The following is a 20,141-nucleotide window of genomic DNA, read 5'->3' on the forward strand; positions in this document are numbered from 1 at the left end:
ACACATTGGTGATGAAGGCTGGAGAGCAGGGCAGGACCAGGGGAAATCGGACTTCTGATTAGGACAGAGGTGAGGGCTAGCAGTGCATGTGTAAAATGGGTCTTCCACAACATCTCCCATCCTGGAGAGGGAACCTCAACAGAGGGCTTGGGCCTCAGAGAGCGTAACTAGTGACAGTGTTTCTTTTCCTGGAAAGACCAGTTTCTCTCTCTTGGGCTTAATTCCCACCCTGCCCCGAGGCCCCATCCCGCCACTGACTAGTAGGAAAAGACAGACATTAGATGGAGCTTCTCAGAGCATTTATTTTTTTCTGAATACCAGGCAGGGAGTGGGGAGTAGCTGAACAGGGTGTGCTAGCAGTGTGTGTGTTGGCTTGGACGGAGGGCCTGGGGCGGGGGCTTGCACGTGGGGCGCAGCGGGACGGGGAGCACACCTGTAGGATAGCTGAACTAGAAGGAAGGGTGCCCGGGGTAGCTACAAGAGCAGCTGCAGGGGGCAAGGGAGCAACTGCAAAGCATGGGACCCAATTCCTATAAACCCACCCCATCCTTGGATCCCCTCTTTTCACCCTTAAGTTAAAAAAAAAAGTCCTTGAGGCAGCTTAGGTCAGAGGCTGTCAGGGTCAGAAGTCACAGGGTGGAGTGCAGAGTGCTCCGGCCAGCAGAGCCAGGTTCTAGCTGGATGGCGGCTCAGGCCTCTTCAGCTGTGGCATCAATGCCCGCGTAAGTGAAGTTCTCGAAGAGCGACATGTTCACATAGGCCTAGGGGCAGAGCAAGCTTTAGTGGGGGCCATGGATGAAGGATCATTTGGCCTCGAGCTCCTTGACTTTAATGCAGCTGGGGCATTTGAACTGACACTGATTTGTTCTGGAGACTCAAGATGGCCCTATGGCCAAGGGTGGCCCTTATCAGCCCAAGGCAATGTGGACATCAGACACAGCGGGGCGTCTCAGGTGAGAGGCCCTTGACATCACTGTTAGAGCAGGGTTTTCACGCATTCATCTGATGAACTGTTTGCTTGTACATTCATTCATTCATTTACTTATTCATCTAGTCAAAGGCTATTTTTGATGATTCACTCATTTGTGTGGTTATTTGATTGTTCCTTCATTCTTAAGATATTTAGTCATTAATTAATTCATATGAAGAACTCTTCATATTTACTAATTTTGATATGTTTTTCATTTCTATTTATTTGATAGTTCATTTATTCACATGATTCAGTTACTGAATTATGTATTTATTGATGTAGTTATTGTATAATCCATCCACTAATGCCACTCATTCATTCATACGGTTACTATATGATCCCATCCACTAATTCCACTCATTCATTCATACAGTTACTGTATCATCCATCCACTAATTCCACTCATTCATTCATAAATTACTGTATCTTCCATCCACTAATTCCACTCATTCTTTCATACAGTTACGGTATCATCCATCCATCCTACTGTCAAACCCAGCAAGGGCTGGAGAGGTGGGCTGCATCCTGGGGCTCAGCCCAGCATGGTGACAGCCCCGGCTGAGGGAGTCTGGGCAGGCAGTGTGGCTGGCACCTATGAGAGGGCACTCGGGGGGGCCTCAGCCCCCACCCCAGCCTCCTCACCTTCCTGGCTTCCAGCATGCGGCCCAACTGCAGTGCGATCTGGGCAAAGGGGGGTCGCTCATATGGACGGTCCCGCCAGCACTGACGCATCAGCTCGTACCTGCGAACAGGGGCATTGCTGAGATGAGGGGTCAGGGCCAACTGGGGTGATGGGGTCACAGGGCTCGAAGTTGAGGTCACTCATCATGGAGATGGGGTCACAGAGATCGAGGCTGAGGTGACTCACACTTCGTCGTCACAGTTTCGAGGCTGCTCCATGCGGTAGCCCTGAGGCAGCTTTTCATAGAGCTCAGCACAGGTCATGCCACAGTAGGGTGTGCCTCCTGCAGGAGGGGACAAGGCTCTCTCAGTGCAGGGCCCCACATGGGTAAGGTGGGGGCACTCTGGGGAGTGGGGGTCGGGGACTCACCAAGGCTCACTATCTCCCAGAGAAGGACCCCAAATGACCAGCTGAAATGAGAAGGACACCTTCAGTTACCTTCCAGGCCCCAGAAGTCTAGTCTCCACCTACCTGAGGTGTGCAGCCCCTCCCAGGCCCTGCATGGGGCTACTCTGCGAGTGCCTGGCAGAGTGCCTGTTGTCTCTGCTCCACTGAGCTCCTGCACAGTCTCCCATGCCCAGGCTCAACATAATTATAGCCAACATTTTTCTGAGCACTTACTACAGTCCAGGCACTGATCATTTAATATATATTTTAGTTCATTTAACCCTCATACCAACCCTGTGATATAAGTTCTATTATTATCCCCATTTTAGAGATGGGGACACTGAGGCACTGAGAGGTTAGCTAGCTGGCCCAAGATCACACAGCTAGTAAGTGGCAGAGCAGGGATCCAAACCCAGGCAGTCTGGCTCAAACCCAGTTAAGTCTGCTCTTAACTGCCTCTCATGCTGTAATCACCTCTGGGTAGGTGTGCATCAGACCTGAGACCAGGGAGAGAGTTCAAGTGGATGGAGGGGATCTAGGGAGCCCTGGGGCAGAAGCAGGAAGTAGGTGCATGATGGTCAGAGGGGCAGTCAGTGTGGGGGACAGTGAGCTGGGCAGGCCAGGACAAAGGGCTTGGGGCAAGGGGCAGAGTGGCTCGGAGTCAGGGCTGAAAGGTCAGGCAGGTTCAGACAGAGATGGACATCCCTGGTCTGGGGGGGGCGGGGGGCGGAGTGTGCCAAGATGGTCACCTGAGGGTGGGGAGTCCTGGGGTCATACTCTGGTAAGATCCTCAGGTGCGCATGACCTTGCCCTTCAGAGGGGAAGGCGAGAGCACTTCTTTAGTGGTCTCTCCATCTATGCCCAGAATTATCCACGAGTGTTCCCAAACCTCTCCAAGACACCCCCTGTCTCTTACACAAACACAATCCTAACCTACCCCTACCCCAATCCTACCCCTGAAACACCTTCCAAGACAAAACCTCCTTCCAGCTAGCCCCACCGCCTTCCCACTAAGATGCTGGGCACTGCCAAGGTATACTCCAGACACACCTATGTTACACCCGGCACACACCCTACGGATGCCACGTCATGTCTTAGACTACCTGAGCCATTTCTGAGATGTGTCTGGGTTATGCCTGGGTGACCCTTGGGCGCCAGGCCCCCCGATCCCCTCCCTTTCCACACTCACACATCACTTTTCGTGGTATAGACGCTGTAGTTCAGAGATTCAATGGCCATCCAGCGCACGGGGAGACGCCCCTGGCAGAGAGTGGGTTTGAGGGGTCGGGCGTGGAGGAAGGGCCCGTTTGGGGGTTCTGGGGGGCAGGGCTAGGTGCAGGCCCTGAGGGGGAGGGTTGAATGATACTTACCATCGTCTTCTTCACATAAACCTCCTCCCCCCGAGAAAGGCCAAAGTCTGCAATCTTGGAGGCCAGGTTCTCTCCGACCAGCACATTTCGGGCAGCCAGGTCCCTGTGGATGAACTGTAGGCAAGGTCAGAAGTGAGAGAAGACTGGGGGATGAGGACGCCCATGACATTGGGGCCAGTCAGGGGTCTGGTCCCACCGTCAAGTCTTCATGGGCACCCTGACGCCTGTAGTGCCCCTTCCTCTTCTCCGACCCACCTGGGCCTCAATCCTAGATGAGCCGACTCCTGTCTGAGAAAATCGGTGCTGGCTCTCACGCCCTCCTCCCAGGGCCATGGCCAAGCTCAGGCTGTATCCCTCTTCCTGGGACGACCATGGTCACATGGCACCTTCCCCTCTTGCCATCTCCCCACCCCCTTTCTCCCACCCTCCTGCCCCCTTGGTCCCGCACCCTCCTCAGAGGCCTCTCTCCATCGACTCCGCCCTGGGCACTGGCCCTTCCCCTCTGCTTTCACTGATACTCAAAGCCTTACTATCCTTAAAATGCCTTGTGTCCCCCTGGGCAGTCATCCCTTTCTTGCACTCAGGCAGAGTGTCTTCAGCCCCGGGTGTGGGCCTCCACTCGTCCCCCTGCCTGGTGGATCTCACCGCCCCCTCGCCATCAGGCACCCTCTGCAGGGTGACAGCCGAAGACCGCTGCTGCAGCCTGGGCCTCTCTCCTGGGTGCTGGGCTGGCACCTGCAACTGCTCACTCCACACCCCTCCGGACATGCCTCTCACCCTTGCTCCCTCCTCGCTGCACTTGCACTCGCCTCTCCCCAGGGCCAGGAACGGGGGCCACATCCTTCCTTCTCACCGTTCCTCAATCCCCACATCCAACCCCAGCCGGCTGACTGGCAGCCTTCCCCAGCCCCTCCATCACCCGCCCCGCTCACACACCTGCTTCTCACTCAGGTACTGCATGCCGTTGGCAGCGTCGCTGGCAAAACGCAGCAGCTGCCGGGAGCTGAGGGTGGAGGCCGTGCCGTGCTCTCGCGCAAAAGCTGGGTCAGTCTCCAGGACCCGGCTCTTCCGCAGGAAATCTAGCAGGTTCCCGTAGGGGGCATACTCAATAGCGATGTACAAGTAACCTGGGAGGGGAGGAGACACATGTGATGATTTAGATACAGGCCACCTGGGCTAGGAGCAGGTGCCCAACGGTAATAGACAGGAAGCCTGATGCATGAGGGAGAACCGAGGTGGACGTGCAGGTCACCTGCAGTGCCCAGCAAGCTACCGATGTGGCGGAGGTGATGGCCGATGGTAGGGGTTTGGAAGGAGGAGTAGGTGGTGAGTTGGGAGCTCACCTCGGTTCTCGCAGGCCCCCAAGAGGTTGATGATGTTGGGATGATGCCCCAATTTGCACAGAACTTCCAGTTCTCCCGCAAAGTCACGATGGTCATTTTCAGAGGCATACTCTGTAAAATATCCAATATCACTTTTGCCAGAAATAACTCTGGAGAAAGGGCTGGGCTGGTGAAGGTGGGGGACCAATTGCTGGAGGGAGCCGGGGGGCCTGGAATCTGTGGGACAAAGGAGAGGGCCAGGGTTGGGTCAGGGGACCCCTGGGGGACCTTTCAGCATCTTGATGGCTGCGTTCATCTTGAGCCCATCCTTCTTGATCATGGCCCTGATGACCTGGCCGAAGTTGCCCTCCCCGATGAGGTCCTCGAAGGTGATGTCCTCCCACTCCAGCACTGGGTAGCTCAAGGGCTCGGGCTGCGGTTTTGGCCGCCGGGTCAGCGTCAAGGTCCCTGAGCTGAACTGCAGGATGGTCTCCTCGCCCTTCACAGGATGGGATAAGTGGGTAGACAGTCCACGCAAGAGACGTGGGGGCAGGAGAGGGCCAGATGGCACACAAAGAGGTTCCAGTGGTTAGACAAATGGACAGAGGGTGCCCTGGTGGTCAGCCAGGGACAGACACTGGCACAGAATCTCAGGTGGTAGAGCCACAGGGGGGCCACTGGGTGGACAGATGTCCATGGAGAGAAAGGCAGAGCTGCAGCCTGGGGATCTGGTGTGTGGGGCTCTGGAAGGCAGAAGGAGGGCTTGTAGGTAAGCTTGCTAGGAGCCACGAGGGAAGGATGATATTTCTAACATTTAAAACAGAAAAGGATTAGGGTGAGCTGCACAGCAGGGAGTGCCCCACCACTGAACTAATCCCACACCTAGGCTTCTTTGTCACCGGGGAGGCTCTGGAGAGGATCCCAGCCTTGGGCTGGCTGTAGGTGAGGTACGTTTATTGAGCACCTAACACATGCTAAGCCCTGAGTGGCTGGGAGCCAGTGGAGGGCTCTTCTCCACAGTAGCAGAATTAGAGATTACCCTTGTACACACATTTGGTGTCTATCCACAGCTCTAAAGCCAGGCCAGGAGATGAATACAGCAAGACCACAACAAAGAAGAATGTCACTTCCCTCAACTGAGTAGGAGGTGGGCCACCTGGGCAGGGCTGAGGGCAGGAAAAGGAAAAAGGAGCTGGAAGAGGGGTGGAGGTGGGCCTTGTGGTGGGGCTCCCTAAGTGCACTGAAGCCCAGTCTGACAGGCAAGGGCCGAGGACATGGCACACACGGATTTGCGTGAAGCATGGACAGCTGAAAGCACACACCAGAGTGCACGTATATGTTCTTACGGCAGCACCGTATGTAGGTGCATCCAAGCATAGGTCCGTGTACATGCGTGAGCAGGGAGGTGCACAGAGACACACTGCATTCAGGACACATGCATATACACAGGGGTCCCCACAAGGGGACACACACGTGCCCGGGTTATGATGATGTGGCTGCCTTCCCACCTCCTGCCCTCGACATTTGTCCCCACCCCCCTCCCCCACCACAGCAGTGGCGGCTTTCTGTGTGCACTGACCTCAGAGGAGGGGCCGACACAGCCTGGAACAAAGAGGCCAATTGAATCTCTGAGTGGATTTTTTTAAAGGCACAGCAGAGACACCAGCCCTGGACACTAGGCTTTCTATCACAAGGGTCAGCCCTTGAGAAAGAAGAGGGCTTTATTTTTTTTTTTAAATGCCAAAGCTTGCCTCTAAATATCAAGAGTTCAGGCCTGGAGGACCAAGGGTAGAGTTCAGGTTGCGAGTGACAACAGTGAGGGAGATCCCAGAGGAGACAGGACCTGGGGTGGGAGGCCAGATGGGAGGGTGTGACAAGATGAGGGGACATTGGGTCCCCTCCCCCCCACCTCTAAGTGTTGGCCTGAGGGCTGGATGGGCGTGGGCTACAGGAGGACGGAAAACTCTGGCAGGTTTACAGGGCAGCTAGGAAGAGTGGAGGCTGGTGATCTTTTCTCAGGGCGGTGGCAAGGCTGCCGGCCTCACACAATTCCAGAGCGGCAGGAACAGTTGTCTGAGGGGTTGTGGCGAGGGGTCTGAGGGCCACAGAACGTGCTGCCCTCCGCAGGGTATGCGGAAGCCCCCAGAGTTCTTACGTTTCCCAAAGGAGGCCCTGGGATTTGCAAGGATAGGGGTTGGATGAGGAGCTCACGGCATGAGTGGCCTATTGGCAGGAGGCCACAGCAGGGCTGGGGACATCTGCCAGGGATGTGTGTGGACAGAGGCTGGCTCCCAGGTTTTCGAGGGCCTGCAAGGACAGAGGCCAGCATGGAACCAGGTGCCCCTCCGTGGTATCACTGTGCTACCTGGGCTTAGATCACCCCTAGGGCGAAGGAAGGGGGAGAGGAAAACCCAAGTCCAGGAGTCCAAGCCTGGAATGGGCCCTGGCGAAATATGGACATAACTGAGTTATTTTGAACTGGGATATTAAATATTTCACCACCAACATAAATGGGCTCATGAGCTGAGTTCAGTTCTAGAGAAATAAAGAAAATTATATTTTGCATCCTTGAGTGTTGTGAGTGTAGCTTGATACCTGGGACATAAACACACGCGCATGCACACACACACAGTGTGCAAGCACTTATGTGTACTTAGGTAGAAACACACGCGCACGAGGGGCTGCACACATGTACCCGGGCGGGCGTGGGTCACTGACCGATCCTGACTGGTAGGTGAAGGTGCGTCTCCGGTGCAGGCAGCTTCTGCGGATGCACACCAGGGTCAGGAGAGCGGCCAGGATGGTGAGGCAGGTGGCAGACACGGAGCCCACCACAGCCAGGATCAGCTGCTGATCGAGGCCCTCTTCCGCTGCCCGGCTCTCTTGGACTGGGCCCTCGCCCTGCAGCCCTGGACACAGTAACAGGGGCAGCTTGTGGGGACGCCTGGGTCAGGGAACCCAGAGGCCACACATGGGGTCACACTGAGGGAGAGGTCAAAGATCCCAGTACAGGACACGGGGAGGTCACTTTGGCCACATGGAGGAAGGCCCAACAGTGCCACAGGAGCGACATGATTTTCCAGCCTTAGGACAGTGGGTCACAAGAAGGGAAAGGTCAGAGTCCCCAGTACCAGGGCTGTGTCACTGGTTGGGAGGGGGCTGCGGTGCCCGGGCTGCACGGGGGGTCAAGTGGAGAGAGAGCACACCGAGGCAGCCCCAGGCCCTGGAGTCTCATGGGCCTCGCCCTCTCACCGTTGCCCAGGGTGGCCTCTTCTACCGTGTTGCTCCAGTCACCAAGACCCTGAACACTGGCCCGCACTCGGAAGAGGTAGCGCGTGCTGGCATTGAGGCCTCGCACGACGGTGCTTGTCTCCTCGGGCCTGTCCACATCCATCCACAGCGGGTCTCCTGCGCCCCCGGCCGCCTGCACCTCCACAATGTACTTGGATATAGGCCCAGCCGGAGCCTCTGGGCGCTGCCACGTCAGCTGGATCTCGGAGTCTGAGAGGGCCTGGGCCTGCAGCTGTCGGGGGGCTGGGGGCCCTGGGGAGATGGGGGTAGGAAGACAAGGCTCAGGCTATGCAGCTGTGGGTCAGACACATCTGCTCCATGTCCCCTGCTCTGTGGACCCCAGAAAGGGAGCCATCCCGTCGAGCTCCTGCTTCCCCTCCCAGGCTGAGTTCCTCTCTGCCCCAGGCCACCCTCACTCTGCTTCCCCTTGCTCCCCTTGCATCCCAAGTCCTCCCCACGTCCCCGCATGCTGTGTCCCCGTCCCGCATGCTCCTGGTGACCTACGTCCTCCTGGTATCCTATATCTTCCCCACGTCCTCCGTCCTCGCTGGGTTCATGTCTGCCTGACGCCCTAGGTGTGTCCTGTGTCCACTCCACGCCCACCCAATCTCCTCCCACATCGGGTCTCATGTGTGCCTGTGTCCCATGTCCTCTCCCCTCCCCAGCCCGGGCATACCGCTGGGGGGCAGATGCACGTGCGCAGGGGGCGAAGCGGGGCCCAGGAGAGTGCAGTGGTAGAGCCGCACATCCAGCTGGTAGTGGGTGCCAGGCGTGAGTCCGGTCAGGAGGGCGGTGCGGGCCTGGGGGGACGAGACATTCTCCCGCCGCTCCTGCCCCCGTGCCCCGTCCCACAGGCGCAGCAGGAAACCGTCGCCCACCAGTGGCGCAGACACCAAGGGCAAGGACCAGCTCACTCGCAGCCGGTCAGGACCCTCCACATGCCAGCCCTCCAGCCATGGCTGCAACACGGGCTCTGCGGCCAGAGGTCAGAGGTCAGAACTGTCCAATGGGTCCTCAGAGCTGGACAGGACAGCGATCCCCAGTGGACAGCCTCCAAGGGGAAAGGCAGGGGCCCCTTGGGGAACAGGACAGGAACCCCTGCGGGGACAGGAAAGGATCACTCTTGTCCACTCACCAGGACAGTCTGTGGTCATGAGGGTGGGAGGCCCCCAGGCCCCCTCACCCCCTTCCCCTGGCCGGCTCAGCTGCACACGGACACTGTATCCTGTCTTTGGCCTCAGGTTCATTAACGTCACGTTCTCACTGGGGTCCACTGGGGACGGGGTGTACGGTACACATCATTCAGCCTCGGCCTCTTCTAGAAGCTGCCACGCCCCCTTCAGCCCTGCTCTTCTCCTTGCACCACCCACCCTCCCTTTCCCGCTCCCCTACACCCAGCACCCCTGGCCTGCCCTGACTCCCTCCAACTCACCCACAATGGCCGACCATGCCATGGTGCTGTCCTGGGGCCGGTAGTGCAGGCGGACAGAGGAGATCGGTCCATCCCCGGAGAATGAGACCAGCGGGGAGACCACGAGCTGGCGGCTCTGCTTGGCCAGGAGCCGAGGTGCAGCCAGGGGCACCGGGGGCACTGCCGGGAGACTTGGGGTGAGGCATGGCCACACTGCCTGTCCAGGCCTCAGGGAAAGGAGGGGCTCTGCAGTGGGCATCAAAGACACCTCTGGGCTTTGTCTGGAGCTTCGGGGAGACCAAGTTCAGCAGATGACCAGAGTGGCCAGGGCCCAGGGAGGACAGAGCTATGGTCAGGGATGTGGCAATAAGGACACGAGTGTGTTCCAAAAGTTGGTAGGTGAGGGAGTGATGTGGCCAGACAGGGTTTGGGGTGAATACTCTGCCCTTATAGTGTAGGGGTAGATGAGGGGCTGGAACCCAGGGTCGGGGCACAACCTGGGTGTCACTCTGCTCTCTGCCCCTCCCCTCAGCATTCATCACTCTCTTAATTTAAAAAAAAAAAGGTGCCAGTGATGAAGCACCTGCTCTAGCCGATGCTTCATTGCGCAGCCTGATTCTCACAGCTACCCTTCAGACAGGGCTCATTACCCCGCATGAAAACACTGGGGCTCAGAGACATTGAATAGCTGGCCTAACGTCACACAGCCAGGGCTTGAACTAGGTCTGTCTGACCAGGCAACCCCAAATCAATTGGTTCTACTCCAAAGCAGCTTTCAAGTTCCTGCCTGGCCTCCCCACTCCATGGTCACTGTTCCTCTCCTGGCCTCAGTTTGTCTCTCCAGATTATTGCATTGATGCCTTGATAGGTTCCCTTGCCTCTTCCAAATAATTACCAGACTGACTTTCTTTCTTTCTTCATTTTAGAACCAGAGTCTTACTCTGTTGTCCAGGCTGGAGTGCAGTGCTGTCATCACAGTTCACTGCAGCCTTGAACTCCTGGGCTTGAGGGATCCTCCTGTCTCAGGCTCCTGAGTAACTGAAACTACATGTGCACACTACCACGCCAGGCTATTTTTCACAAATTTTTTTGTAGAAATGGGGTTTCACTATGTTGCCCACACTGGTTTTGAACTCCTGGCCTCAAGTGATCCTCCAGCCTCAGCCTCCCAAAGTGTGGGGATTACAGGTGTGAACTATCACGTCCGCCGGCGCAGACTGACTTCCTTCCTAAGAAGGAAGAAAGGAAGAGAGGGAGGGAGGGAAGAGGGACAAGCCTGTTGCAGAGCTGTGAGCTGAGGGGGTGTCAGGTGTCACGAGTGTGTCATGAGGAGGTGCTCATTTGTGGGGAGACAAAGGCCCAGTTTGGGTCCTGAGGAGACCCTGGTGCCTATGGTTCATACGGGAGTTGCCAGAGAACAATCAAAATCTTGGGACTAGATGACATTTAAAATATCAATAATTGTCAACGTACGTTGAGCACACACCCTGTGTCAGGCACTGTGCTAAATGCTTAAATGCATCCTCTAATTTCATCTTCATAGCAACCTTATCACCATTTTACAGAGAGAGAAACAAACTTAAAAGAGGTTAAGTACCTTGTGAAAGGTGATGGAGCAAGGAACTTGTGGACAGAGGATCAAACCCAGGTGGTCTGAGCCCGAAGCCCAGGGAGAGTGAGCAGGGAAAGGTGGAGGGTGGAGCCAGGTGGTGGGGCTGGGGTTAGGCGAGGCGCTGGGAGGCAGAGTGGACAGTGAGAAAGAGCAATGCAAGGGGTGCTCATGTGGAGGAGAAGGGGTCAGGAGCGGGGATGGGCTTAGGGGTGGCAGGTGTGTGAGTGGCTGAGGCTCATGGTGCTGGAGAGGGTGAAGGGTCACCTGGACCTGGGTGGGGTGCTCTGCTCTGGGCAACCCCAGGACTGGCAGTTCCCTCCTATTCACCTGGCAGACTCCTAGGCATGCACTGCCCCTGGGAAGCAAAGCCAGTCACCCTCTGAGTTCCACAGCCCCATGCACTCCCCTGGGCGTACTCGGACTTGTGTGTGTGCGGTGGTGGAGGGGCAGCATGGCTAGGCAGGAGGGAGGGTGAGGCTGGAGGGTGTCCCCAGTTTCTGTGGCAGGAGATGTCCTTTCCAGATGGGACTAAGCCGTGCTCCAGCCTTGACACTGGCCAGCCTGGATCTCTGGTTGACCACAGCCCTCTTCTTTGTGTGGTGTTATGCTGTGACCTTAGATGCCCTTGCCCTCCTGCTAGGATCTGAAGTCTGAGCAGCATCAGGGAGTGTCAGTTCTGCTCACTGTCCTTTCTCCATGGAGCTAGGACGTCACTGACCTTTGACATTGACCTTGAAGCGTCGGCTGTCTTGGCCACCAGATGTGGATACGCGGCACTCCCAGAACCCACTGTCCCCAAGAGCCAAGCGGGGCACCTCGAACTCAGCTGTGGTCCTATCTGGCTCCACGATGGCTTTGGTGGACTGAGGGATGGGGGAAGGGGACAGACCACAGAGAGTGAGCACTCCTGTAGCAGACACATGTGTTTGTCTGGACTGTCCGTGGGAGCCCCTCACCAACCAGCCCCACCTCATTTGAGCATGGTCTGGCCAATGGGTAGAGCATGCAGAAAGTTCTGAGGGGTTAGGGGTCTTAGGGATCAACCATGCAGCTGGCAGGATGGGGACCAGTGGGCTCGGGGGTCGGGGCTGACCAGGAGCACGGTGCCATCCGGTTTGCGCAGCTCCATGCTGCCCCGCACTGGGAAGGGGTTCCCGGCGGCTGCACAGTTGATCCGGGGCATCGTCTCTAAGTTGAACTCCAGTTCCGAGGCCACGTTGAGGATCTGGGGGATCCGGTCTGGGGAGAGACAGAGAGGACACTCATCCTGGAGCTCCCATGGGGCAGCACGTGACCACCAAAGTGCCCCTCGTCCAGTGTTCTGCTTCCCAGTGGGGGCACTGCCATCGACCTCGTCACTCAAGCCTGAAAGCCATCAAAGTCCTCCTCTAGCACCCTCAGCCCCATGCCCCGTCAGTGCAGCGTCTGCCTCCTACCCGCTCCCACTTCCTAATACCCTCTGATACCCGCCGCAGGCCCCTCGCCGTCCTCGCGGCCAGCACACTAGCTCGGGCCTCACGGTTTCCGGTCCCCGTCTACGGACTCCTCCAGGGTCTCCTGCCTCTGCTCTCCAGCCAGCAGCTAGGGGCCCTTTCTCAAACTCAAATGTCACCGCCTTGTGCCTCTTCAACATTTCCCTCTTGCCCCTATCCTATTGAGTGCAAACCCTCTGGCTGGTCATTCAAAAGCCCCACGGTCATTCCAAAGTCCCACGATCTGACCTCTTCTGAGCACTCCCCAGCCCCGCACTCCACTGCCCAGCACCCGCGCCTGAGTCCTCAAGCCCTGGGCCTCTGTCCATGTTCTTTCCCCGGCCATCCCTCTCCTCTCTTTCCTCTCCAATCTCAGATCATGCCTTCTCTCAGAACCCTCCTCGACCCTCCCGGACTGATTGGTGGCGTCCTCTGGGCTCCCACGTGCTCTGGGCTGCTGCCCCTTGGGTCAGGACGGCTGAGAACTCCTGCCAGAATACGGCTCCCTGAGCCCGGGGCTTGGACGTTACAGGGAAAGCAGGGGCGTGATGCTTATGAGCCAGGAAGATGAGTTTGCTGAAGGCTGACTCATCTTGAGGGTCTCAGAGACCCTGGTGCTCATACCTGACTTCTCACAGTGCACTCCATGCCACCCAGAGGGGCAGACACAGCCGCTGAACCGGTCACAGGTGCCGCCATTCTGACACTGGCACTGGAGGCGGCAGTCAGCCCCAAAATGACCAGGGGCACAGGCTGGGAACAGAGGAGGTGCGGTTAGAGGGGCCCGGGTGCAGGGGCAAGGGGGGCCCAGATGGGGCACTGGTCAGGCAAGTGGGGACTGTGGAGGGCTTGACGTGTAAGTCAGGGTCAGAGTGAAGGGCCCTGGTCAAGCTTGCAGCCAGCTGTCCTGGACAGGGACCAGGAGGGTGGGCTAGTCTGTACCTTCCTGGCACTGGCTTCCTCTCCAGCCAGATCCGCAAGAACAGCCATAGGGGTCCGGGAGGCAGAATGTGAGGCCCCGGCAGCCTGATGTGCCCGGGCACTGCTCCTGGCAGCTCTGCCCGAAACGGCCCTCTCTGCAGGCTAGAAAGAGGGGGTGTGGGTGTACAGGCCTCTGTTGGGCCCCAGGGTCAGGGGTCTACCTGGCACCCTCACCCTCCAAGCTCCATTCCCATGGCTCTAGGGTCTTCCCCCAGTCAGCCATCCTCCCCTGCCAGGACCCCAGCTCTCCTCCTCCTTACCCTGCTCACAGCGGGTCCCAGTGAATCCTGGGGGGCACACGCACTCGCCGTCATGGTCGTGGCAGACACCTCCATGCAGGCAGCCTGGGCATTCCTTAGCACAGCCTGGCCCCCAGCGCCCAGCCCCACAACCTGGAGGGAAGTGTCTTCAGCGGCTGACCTTCACTCACCTGGCCATGGCCACCGAAGAGTGGGGTAGTTCTGGGCAACTGGGGGATCCAGGGGACACACAGGAAATACCCATAGGGCTCCCAGCCTCCCACACCACCCACGACCTCTGTCTTCTGCCTCTGACCCCGCACGATGAGCCGAAAGAAGGCACTGCCCAGGGGGCTGGCTTCCAGGTAGGTGGCACTGTAGATGCCGCTCGACGATGGCTGCACGTTTGGGAGCTGCAACAGGAACCACCCATCCCGGGCCTCATGCCAGTCCAGGGTGTAGAAGTAGGATCCTGGGGTGGAGGAATGGGTCAGGGGCCTCAGCACCACATGAGGGCTGGTGTCAGTTCCCTCTGTCCATCTCTGCCCACGTTACACCAGTGGGCCCCATGCACAGTGGTCAGACCTGGGGGCGGTACCATGAGAGCCTAGCACTTGAGCCAGAGAACTCTAAAGCACCGTCTTCGTGCTCCACTACCTGCCCAGTAAATCACAAGTCCTGTTCAGTCTACCTGCTCGTCAGCTCCTAAACCAGTCCCAGACCATGGCCACCACCTTGGTCCTAGCCACCAACGGCCTCGTAAGCAGGCTCTCTGCTTCTAGTCTCGCCTCCCCCCACGGTCCTGCACTCAGCAGCCAGTGTGATCTTTCCGCAACAGAGCCGTCTATAACTCTCCTGGGCACAGCTCCTAGTTCTCCCCTGCCCTCAGGATGAATCTCACTCCTCAGCACCCTATCTCACCAATTCAGCCCCTGCTGAGCCCTCAGCCCCACACTGCTCCACATCCTGCCTGAAAGCTGACATTCCTGCATTCCTGACCTCCAGCCTGTGCTCTTACCAGCCCCCCTCCTGGAATGCCCTTCCTTCCGTCTTTGCCTGGCTTCTTTGTCTTCCCACTTTTCCTGGGCACAGTTCAGGTGCCATCTACTCTGGCGTCTCTCCCCTGAGCCCCTCCCTGCAGGACCTGCAGACCCCTTATCAGAAGGGTGTCCCAGTCCCTGCCCCACCCCCTTCTTGCCTCTTTGCTCAGGACTGAACAGGCTCTAGAGACCTAGGTCTGCCTGCATCTCTCCAGGGGGCCTGGAGCTCAGAACCCGTTGGCCCAAGGGAAGGGTCCTCTTTCTGCAGGAATCTTTGGGGCCACACAAGAAAACAGCTTCCACCCAGGGGTTAGCTAAAGGGCCTGATTGGGCCAGGATGGAGGGCAGGCCTGAGGCTGAGTTCCCACAGGTCTGCCTTGGCCTCATCGTGTGTCTGTCCCGGGCATCAAGGATCTGGGCTGGATAGATCTTTGGGGGAGGCTAGACTTTATCCTGCCTGTGTTGGCACTTTGTTACCAGTTCTCTGCCACCTCATAGGATGCTGCTTTTCGCCTGCCAGGTGGGCATGTGACAGCACCTGCTAACTCCCAGGGGACAGTCAAAGATGAGGATTCAATATAGCGCTCGTTTGGGTTAGAGGAAGGAGGTAGCTGACCACAGGTTCCTGGTCCTCTGAGTATGGTAGGAGGGCAGCTCGGAGCTGAGCTGAGATGGGTTCAGGTGCATCCCATGACCTGGTCCAGGACAGAGGAGGGGCCCTGGAGGTTGGCCAGGAGGGTAAGAGATATATCAGGGTGACGAGTGTGTAAGGGGCCAAAGCTGAGGATCCCGAGGGCGATGGAGATTCAGCGTTAGAACTCTGGGTCTACCTGCCCGGCTGGTTCAAATGCCCCCTCACCGTTGCTCTTCCAGATCACATCTGTCTGCTTCTCCTTGTGCACACGTGCAGAAAGCACAGCTGTGTCACCTTTGTTGACAGTGTGCGTGACCTTGTCTGGGAGCAGGTGGGCTGCGGGTGGAGGGTGCGGTCAGCCTCTGGGGCAGAGTCGCATGCCAGGCTGTCCTTCCACCCAGCCCCTCACCCCTGTCGGCCACACTCACCTCCGGGGCTGTTGTGCACGTAGAGGACACGCGTGCGCTGAGCCCTGGCACCGCCCACGCAGGAGAAGACGCCCACGAGGTCCGAGGGCTTGGAGAAGCCGCGCAGCGTGACCTGGTGCGAGCCGTTGCGCGCCAGGCGCAGGGGCTGCCCCGGCGGCAGGGTGCGCACGACGCGGTCGTCCTTCTCCAGCAGCAGCGGCGGGCCCCAGGCGTCCGAGCCCCTCCCCGACCCTGCCTCCCCGGACACGCAGGTCAGGAAGAAGCGCTGGGGGTCCGTGAGGCGTAGGTTGGCCAGCAGCGTCAGGTCCACAGCTGCCCCTGGGACCAGGGCACTGGTGACTCCATCGTGGGCCCAGCCAACCCTCGGCCCGGAGACCCCCACCCCAGTCCTCCGATCTTACTGTTCCACCGCCCCTCTGAGGAGGGTCCCCACCTTCGCCCCTCTTCCTTGCCCTGCCCTGTGGCTCAGACCCCGCAGGCGGGCAGTTTATCAGGATTTCCATTCCCCTCCCCCCTTCCACCTGCACCAGCCCCTTTCCCTCAAGTCTCTTCATCCTAAAAGAACAAAAACAAAACCACAAATCTTTCTCTGGCTGCGCATCCCCTTCCTTCTCCTGCCAGATGACTTCCCTTTCAGCCCAGCTTTCGGAAAGAATGATCTATGCTCCCCGTCTCCACTTCCTCACTCTGTTCCTATCAGTCCTGTTTCCAGGCTTGTTGGGAAAACTGCCCTGCATGGGCTGCCCTGAGCCCCCTTCTCCCTGCCCCCACCACGAGGGTGCAGGCTTGGAGAGCCCTGGAGAACAGAAGTGTCTCTGGGGAGATGCAGAGACGTTTGGTGGGCTGGAATTTGAGGTGGGAGAGGCTCTGCAGCCAGCAGGTTATGGAGCAGAAACAGAGCTCGCTGGGGCCAGCCCAGACCAAAGAGCTCACCGCCTAGTTGTGGCGGCAGGCGTGGACACAGATGCCCAATGCAGGGTGCTATACATTGGATCACAGAGAGGGGGCCCCTAACCCAGCATGGGGGAGGCAGGCAGATGAAGAGATGCTTCCTGGGAGATGAAACTGGAGCAGGGCTAGATGGGATGGGGAGAGTGGAGAAGGACAGAGAGCAGGGGTAGGGAAGGGCATTCTAGACGGAGGGAACATCCTGGGTAAAGGCCTGGAGTGAAAATATTATGATCTGGGGAGGAGGCTGTCCACATTCGGTGTGGTTGGAGCACAAAATGTGAGGCAGAGAGTGAGGGAGACCAGGTGGGACCATAGTCCAGTCCATGCCAGATCATGGACAGCCCTGTGAGCTTGCCCCAGCTCCAGGCTCCCCGCCCTCCCGAGCCCCTCCTTCTCTGTCCCTGCTGGCTGTCAGGTAATTCATTAATTTAAGTGCCACTTAGCTTATCAGTTAGCATTCTTTAAAAGCCTACCAGGAGTAAATGAAGCCAGCATTTACTGACCACCTACCTCGTACCAAGCACCAGTTTCCCATTGGCTCCCCACACCCTCCAGGGAAGTCGATATTCTTTCCATTCAGGGAGGAGGGTCATGACAATTATGCTACAGGCTTCCTTGGGCAAGCTCATCACTCCCTTGGCTTTAACTGTGACCTCTGAGTCAATGACTTGGGGACGGCCTTTCAGCCCTGACCTGTATTTTCATCAGCTTTTCCCAAACCTGTTCCTCTCCTGTGCTCCCTGACTCAGTGGACTGCACCCGCCACCTGAAACACAAACTACGGAGTCATCTCATAATCCCACTGTCATAATAATTAATGTTTATTGGATGTCGATTATGTACCGGGCACTTAGTTGATGTTCTCTCATCTCACCACCCTGACTGTCCTGGGAGGTGGGTGTGATTATCCCTATTTTATAGCCAGGAAAGGAAAGCTCAGAGAAGTTAAGTAACTTGCCCAGGGTCATACAATTAGTAACTGGCAGAGCCAGGTTGTCTGATCCTAAAGTCCACACCTTGAGCATTATGGTGGCTGCCTCAATTAGTCACAAAATTCCACACATTGTTTCCTAAAACTGCAGTCCCCAACCCTTGTGGAGAAATTGTCTTCCATGAAACTGGTTCTTGGTGCCAAAAAGGTTGGGGACCGCTGTCCTAAAAGCTTCTTGACTTCAGCCGCATTTCCCAAGCCTGCCTTTGTTCAGCCCTCATCCCTACTCACCTGGACCATTCTGATAGCCACACCCTCTCCTTAGCCAACTCATCCTCCAAAGTGATCCATCTAAGACTCAAATCTGACCTCATGACTCCCTTTCCTACAGCCTCTCATGGCTCCCCACTGCCCTCAGGATAATGTACGGTTCCCGTGCCCCTTGCTGCTCCCACCTGGCCCCCCTGACGCGTTCCCAGCAGGAACCTCTTTCCCAACACTTCCCTGCCCTTGAGAATTGCATGTATTGTTCTGGCCCCCTGGAATGAAGACCGTCTCTTAGTGGCTCTTTCCTGACTCCCTTTTCGTCTGTCACCTGAGGCAGAGCAAGCTGACTCCTCCTCCTCAGTGCTCCTCTAGGGCTCCTTGTCTCTCTCTGTTTAGCCCTCTTTCGGAGTCCTGTTGTCAACCACCCAAAAGCAGCCTCTGCGTTCTAATCCCCTGACCAGTGGACTGTAGGAATCAGCTTCCCCGTACTCAGAAGCCCTTACCCAGAGCCAGGCACGGTGCCACGTGCTCTGCATGTATTGTCTCATTTAAACCCCATGGCAACTGTTGGAGGTCAGTGTCATTTAATATTGTACAGATCTGGAAGTTGTCAGCCTCTCAGCTAACGGCCCAGCACTTAGCACAACTCCTGGAATACTATTGGTGCTCAATAAATGTTTTCCAGTGAATAATTGAATGAATCCAACACGCTGACCCTATGAGCACCCACTGAAAACATCATGGGGCCCATGGGCCCTGGTGCTCCCTCTGGTCCTAAGACCCACCTCCTCCTCCCCGATCCCAGGCTGTAGTGATTTCTAGCACCTGCCTGGGTTTTCCTGGCCTGATCTCACTTTCTAGTAGATCAAAGTGATGGCAGTGATGATGGGTTTCTTTTTTTTTTTTTTTCAAAATTTTTTATTGTGGTAAAATACATATAAAAACTACCATCTTAACCATTTTTTTTTTTGAGACAGTCTCACTCTGTTGCCCAGGCTAGAGTGCCATGGCGTCAGCCTAGCTCATAGCAACCTCAAACTCCTGGGCTTAAGCAATCCTCCTGCCTCAGCCTCCCGAGTAGCTGGGACTACAGGCATATGCCACCATGCCCGGCTAATTTTTTTTCTATATATTTTTAGTTGTCCAGCTAATTTCCTTCTATTTTTAGTAGAGATGGGATCTTGCTCTTTCTCAGGCTGGTCTCGAACTCCTGAGCTGAAACGATCCACCCACTGTGGCCTCCCAGAGTGCTAGGATTACAGGCGTGTTTTAACCATTTTTAAGCATACAGTTCAGTGTTGTTAAATGTATTCATAACATTGTGCAACCATCAGCACCACTCATCTCCATCACTCTTTTAATCTTGTAAAACTGAAACTCCATACCCATTAAACAAAAACTCCCCATTCCTCCCTCCCCCCAGCCTATGGCAACCACCGTTCTACTTTCTGTCTCTGTGATGGGATATGGGGGAAAATGAGGGCCTTGGGGCTTGGAAATGGGGTGAGGGCTCAGGGAAGACTTACCTACATGAGAAGCAAGGAAGAGGATGGGGAGCAGGAGAGAGGGCCCCAGCCAGACCATACTCCGGAGGCTGACCCAGGCCAGCCAGGACGAGCTTGGCCTGGGGTCAGTTGCTCTGGGTCTGAGTGCTCAGCCTGTGTGGGTCAGCGTGCATCGGTGTCTGGGAGGAAGAGGAAATGAGGTGGCTTGGGTGGGAGGGGTGGCAGGCCAGAGGGGTGGGAGGACTTATCCTGCCTCTGAGTCTCTAGGCCTCCCAATCTGGCCCCTCTCAAGGCTGGAGATGGGTGTGGCCTGGAGGGCCCCGGAATGGGGTCACTTGAGGTGGGGGGAGGGCTGTGGTAAGGACAGACCTGGGGATGGGACTGTTGGACTGATTTCCCATCCCCTCTCCCTGTAATCCTCAGTCTTGCTGGTGCACGGGAGGCAGGAGGAGACAGGAAAGGGAGGAAGCCAGTGGCTTCCGCCTATTGAGGAGGGATGGGGGGAGGACATTGTTGTGGGGTCTCCCCTCCCCCAGCACATACACACAAAGCGGCCCATGTAACTCCTCACGTATGTGCCCTAGGACATAGAAAGTTACGTGGTATCCTAGAGAGCAGCTCACATGTGGGACACGAAGATCTTTGTGG

General features: G+C 57.0%; 1 protein-coding gene across 1 annotated transcript; it reads right to left on the reverse strand.

The window, feature by feature from the left end:
* Positions 1-281: 281 nt before the first annotated feature.
* TIE1 (tyrosine kinase with immunoglobulin-like and EGF-like domains 1) lies at positions 282-19,679 on the reverse strand. Its single transcript, XM_012649057.1, has 23 exons — positions 19,515-19,679; positions 15,840-16,157; positions 15,637-15,747; positions 14,054-14,209; positions 13,759-13,890; positions 13,460-13,600; positions 13,142-13,270; positions 12,139-12,284; positions 11,764-11,908; positions 9,455-9,613; positions 9,158-9,295; positions 8,699-8,995; positions 7,984-8,274; positions 7,450-7,640; positions 5,020-5,230; positions 4,753-4,863; positions 4,346-4,536; positions 3,410-3,523; positions 3,229-3,299; positions 2,022-2,062; positions 1,839-1,935; positions 1,613-1,712; positions 282-761 (listed from the first exon to the last, which is right to left on the reverse strand). The coding sequence occupies exons 1-23, from the start codon at positions 19,570-19,572 to the stop codon at positions 690-692; spliced, it is 3,420 nt and encodes a 1,139-aa protein (XP_012504511.1). The 5' UTR covers positions 19,573-19,679; the 3' UTR covers positions 282-689.
* Positions 19,680-20,141: the final 462 nt, after the last annotated feature.

Source organism: Propithecus coquereli, unplaced genomic scaffold (assembly GCF_000956105.1).
Source record: "Propithecus coquereli isolate 6110/MARCELLA unplaced genomic scaffold, Pcoq_1.0 Scaffold299, whole genome shotgun sequence".
In the NCBI taxonomy this organism is placed as follows: Eukaryota; Metazoa; Chordata; class Mammalia; order Primates; family Indriidae; genus Propithecus; species Propithecus coquereli.

What these genes read in the sequence shown, in the direction of transcription:
- TIE1 (XM_012649057.1), bottom strand. Translation starts at nt 19,572, where the DNA reads ATGGTCTGGCTGGGGCCCTCTCTCCTGCTCCCCATCCTCTTCCTTGCT. An exon ending in CTTTCGGCTCATCGTGCGGG is followed by an intron (nt 13,891 to 14,053) that starts GTCAGAGGCAGA and finishes ACTTCCCTCCAG; the next exon opens with GTTGTGGGGCTGGGCGCTGG. An exon ending in TGGGACCCGCTGTGAGCAGG is followed by an intron (nt 13,601 to 13,758) that starts GTAAGGAGGAGG and finishes CCCTCTTTCTAG; the next exon opens with CCTGCAGAGAGGGCCGTTTC.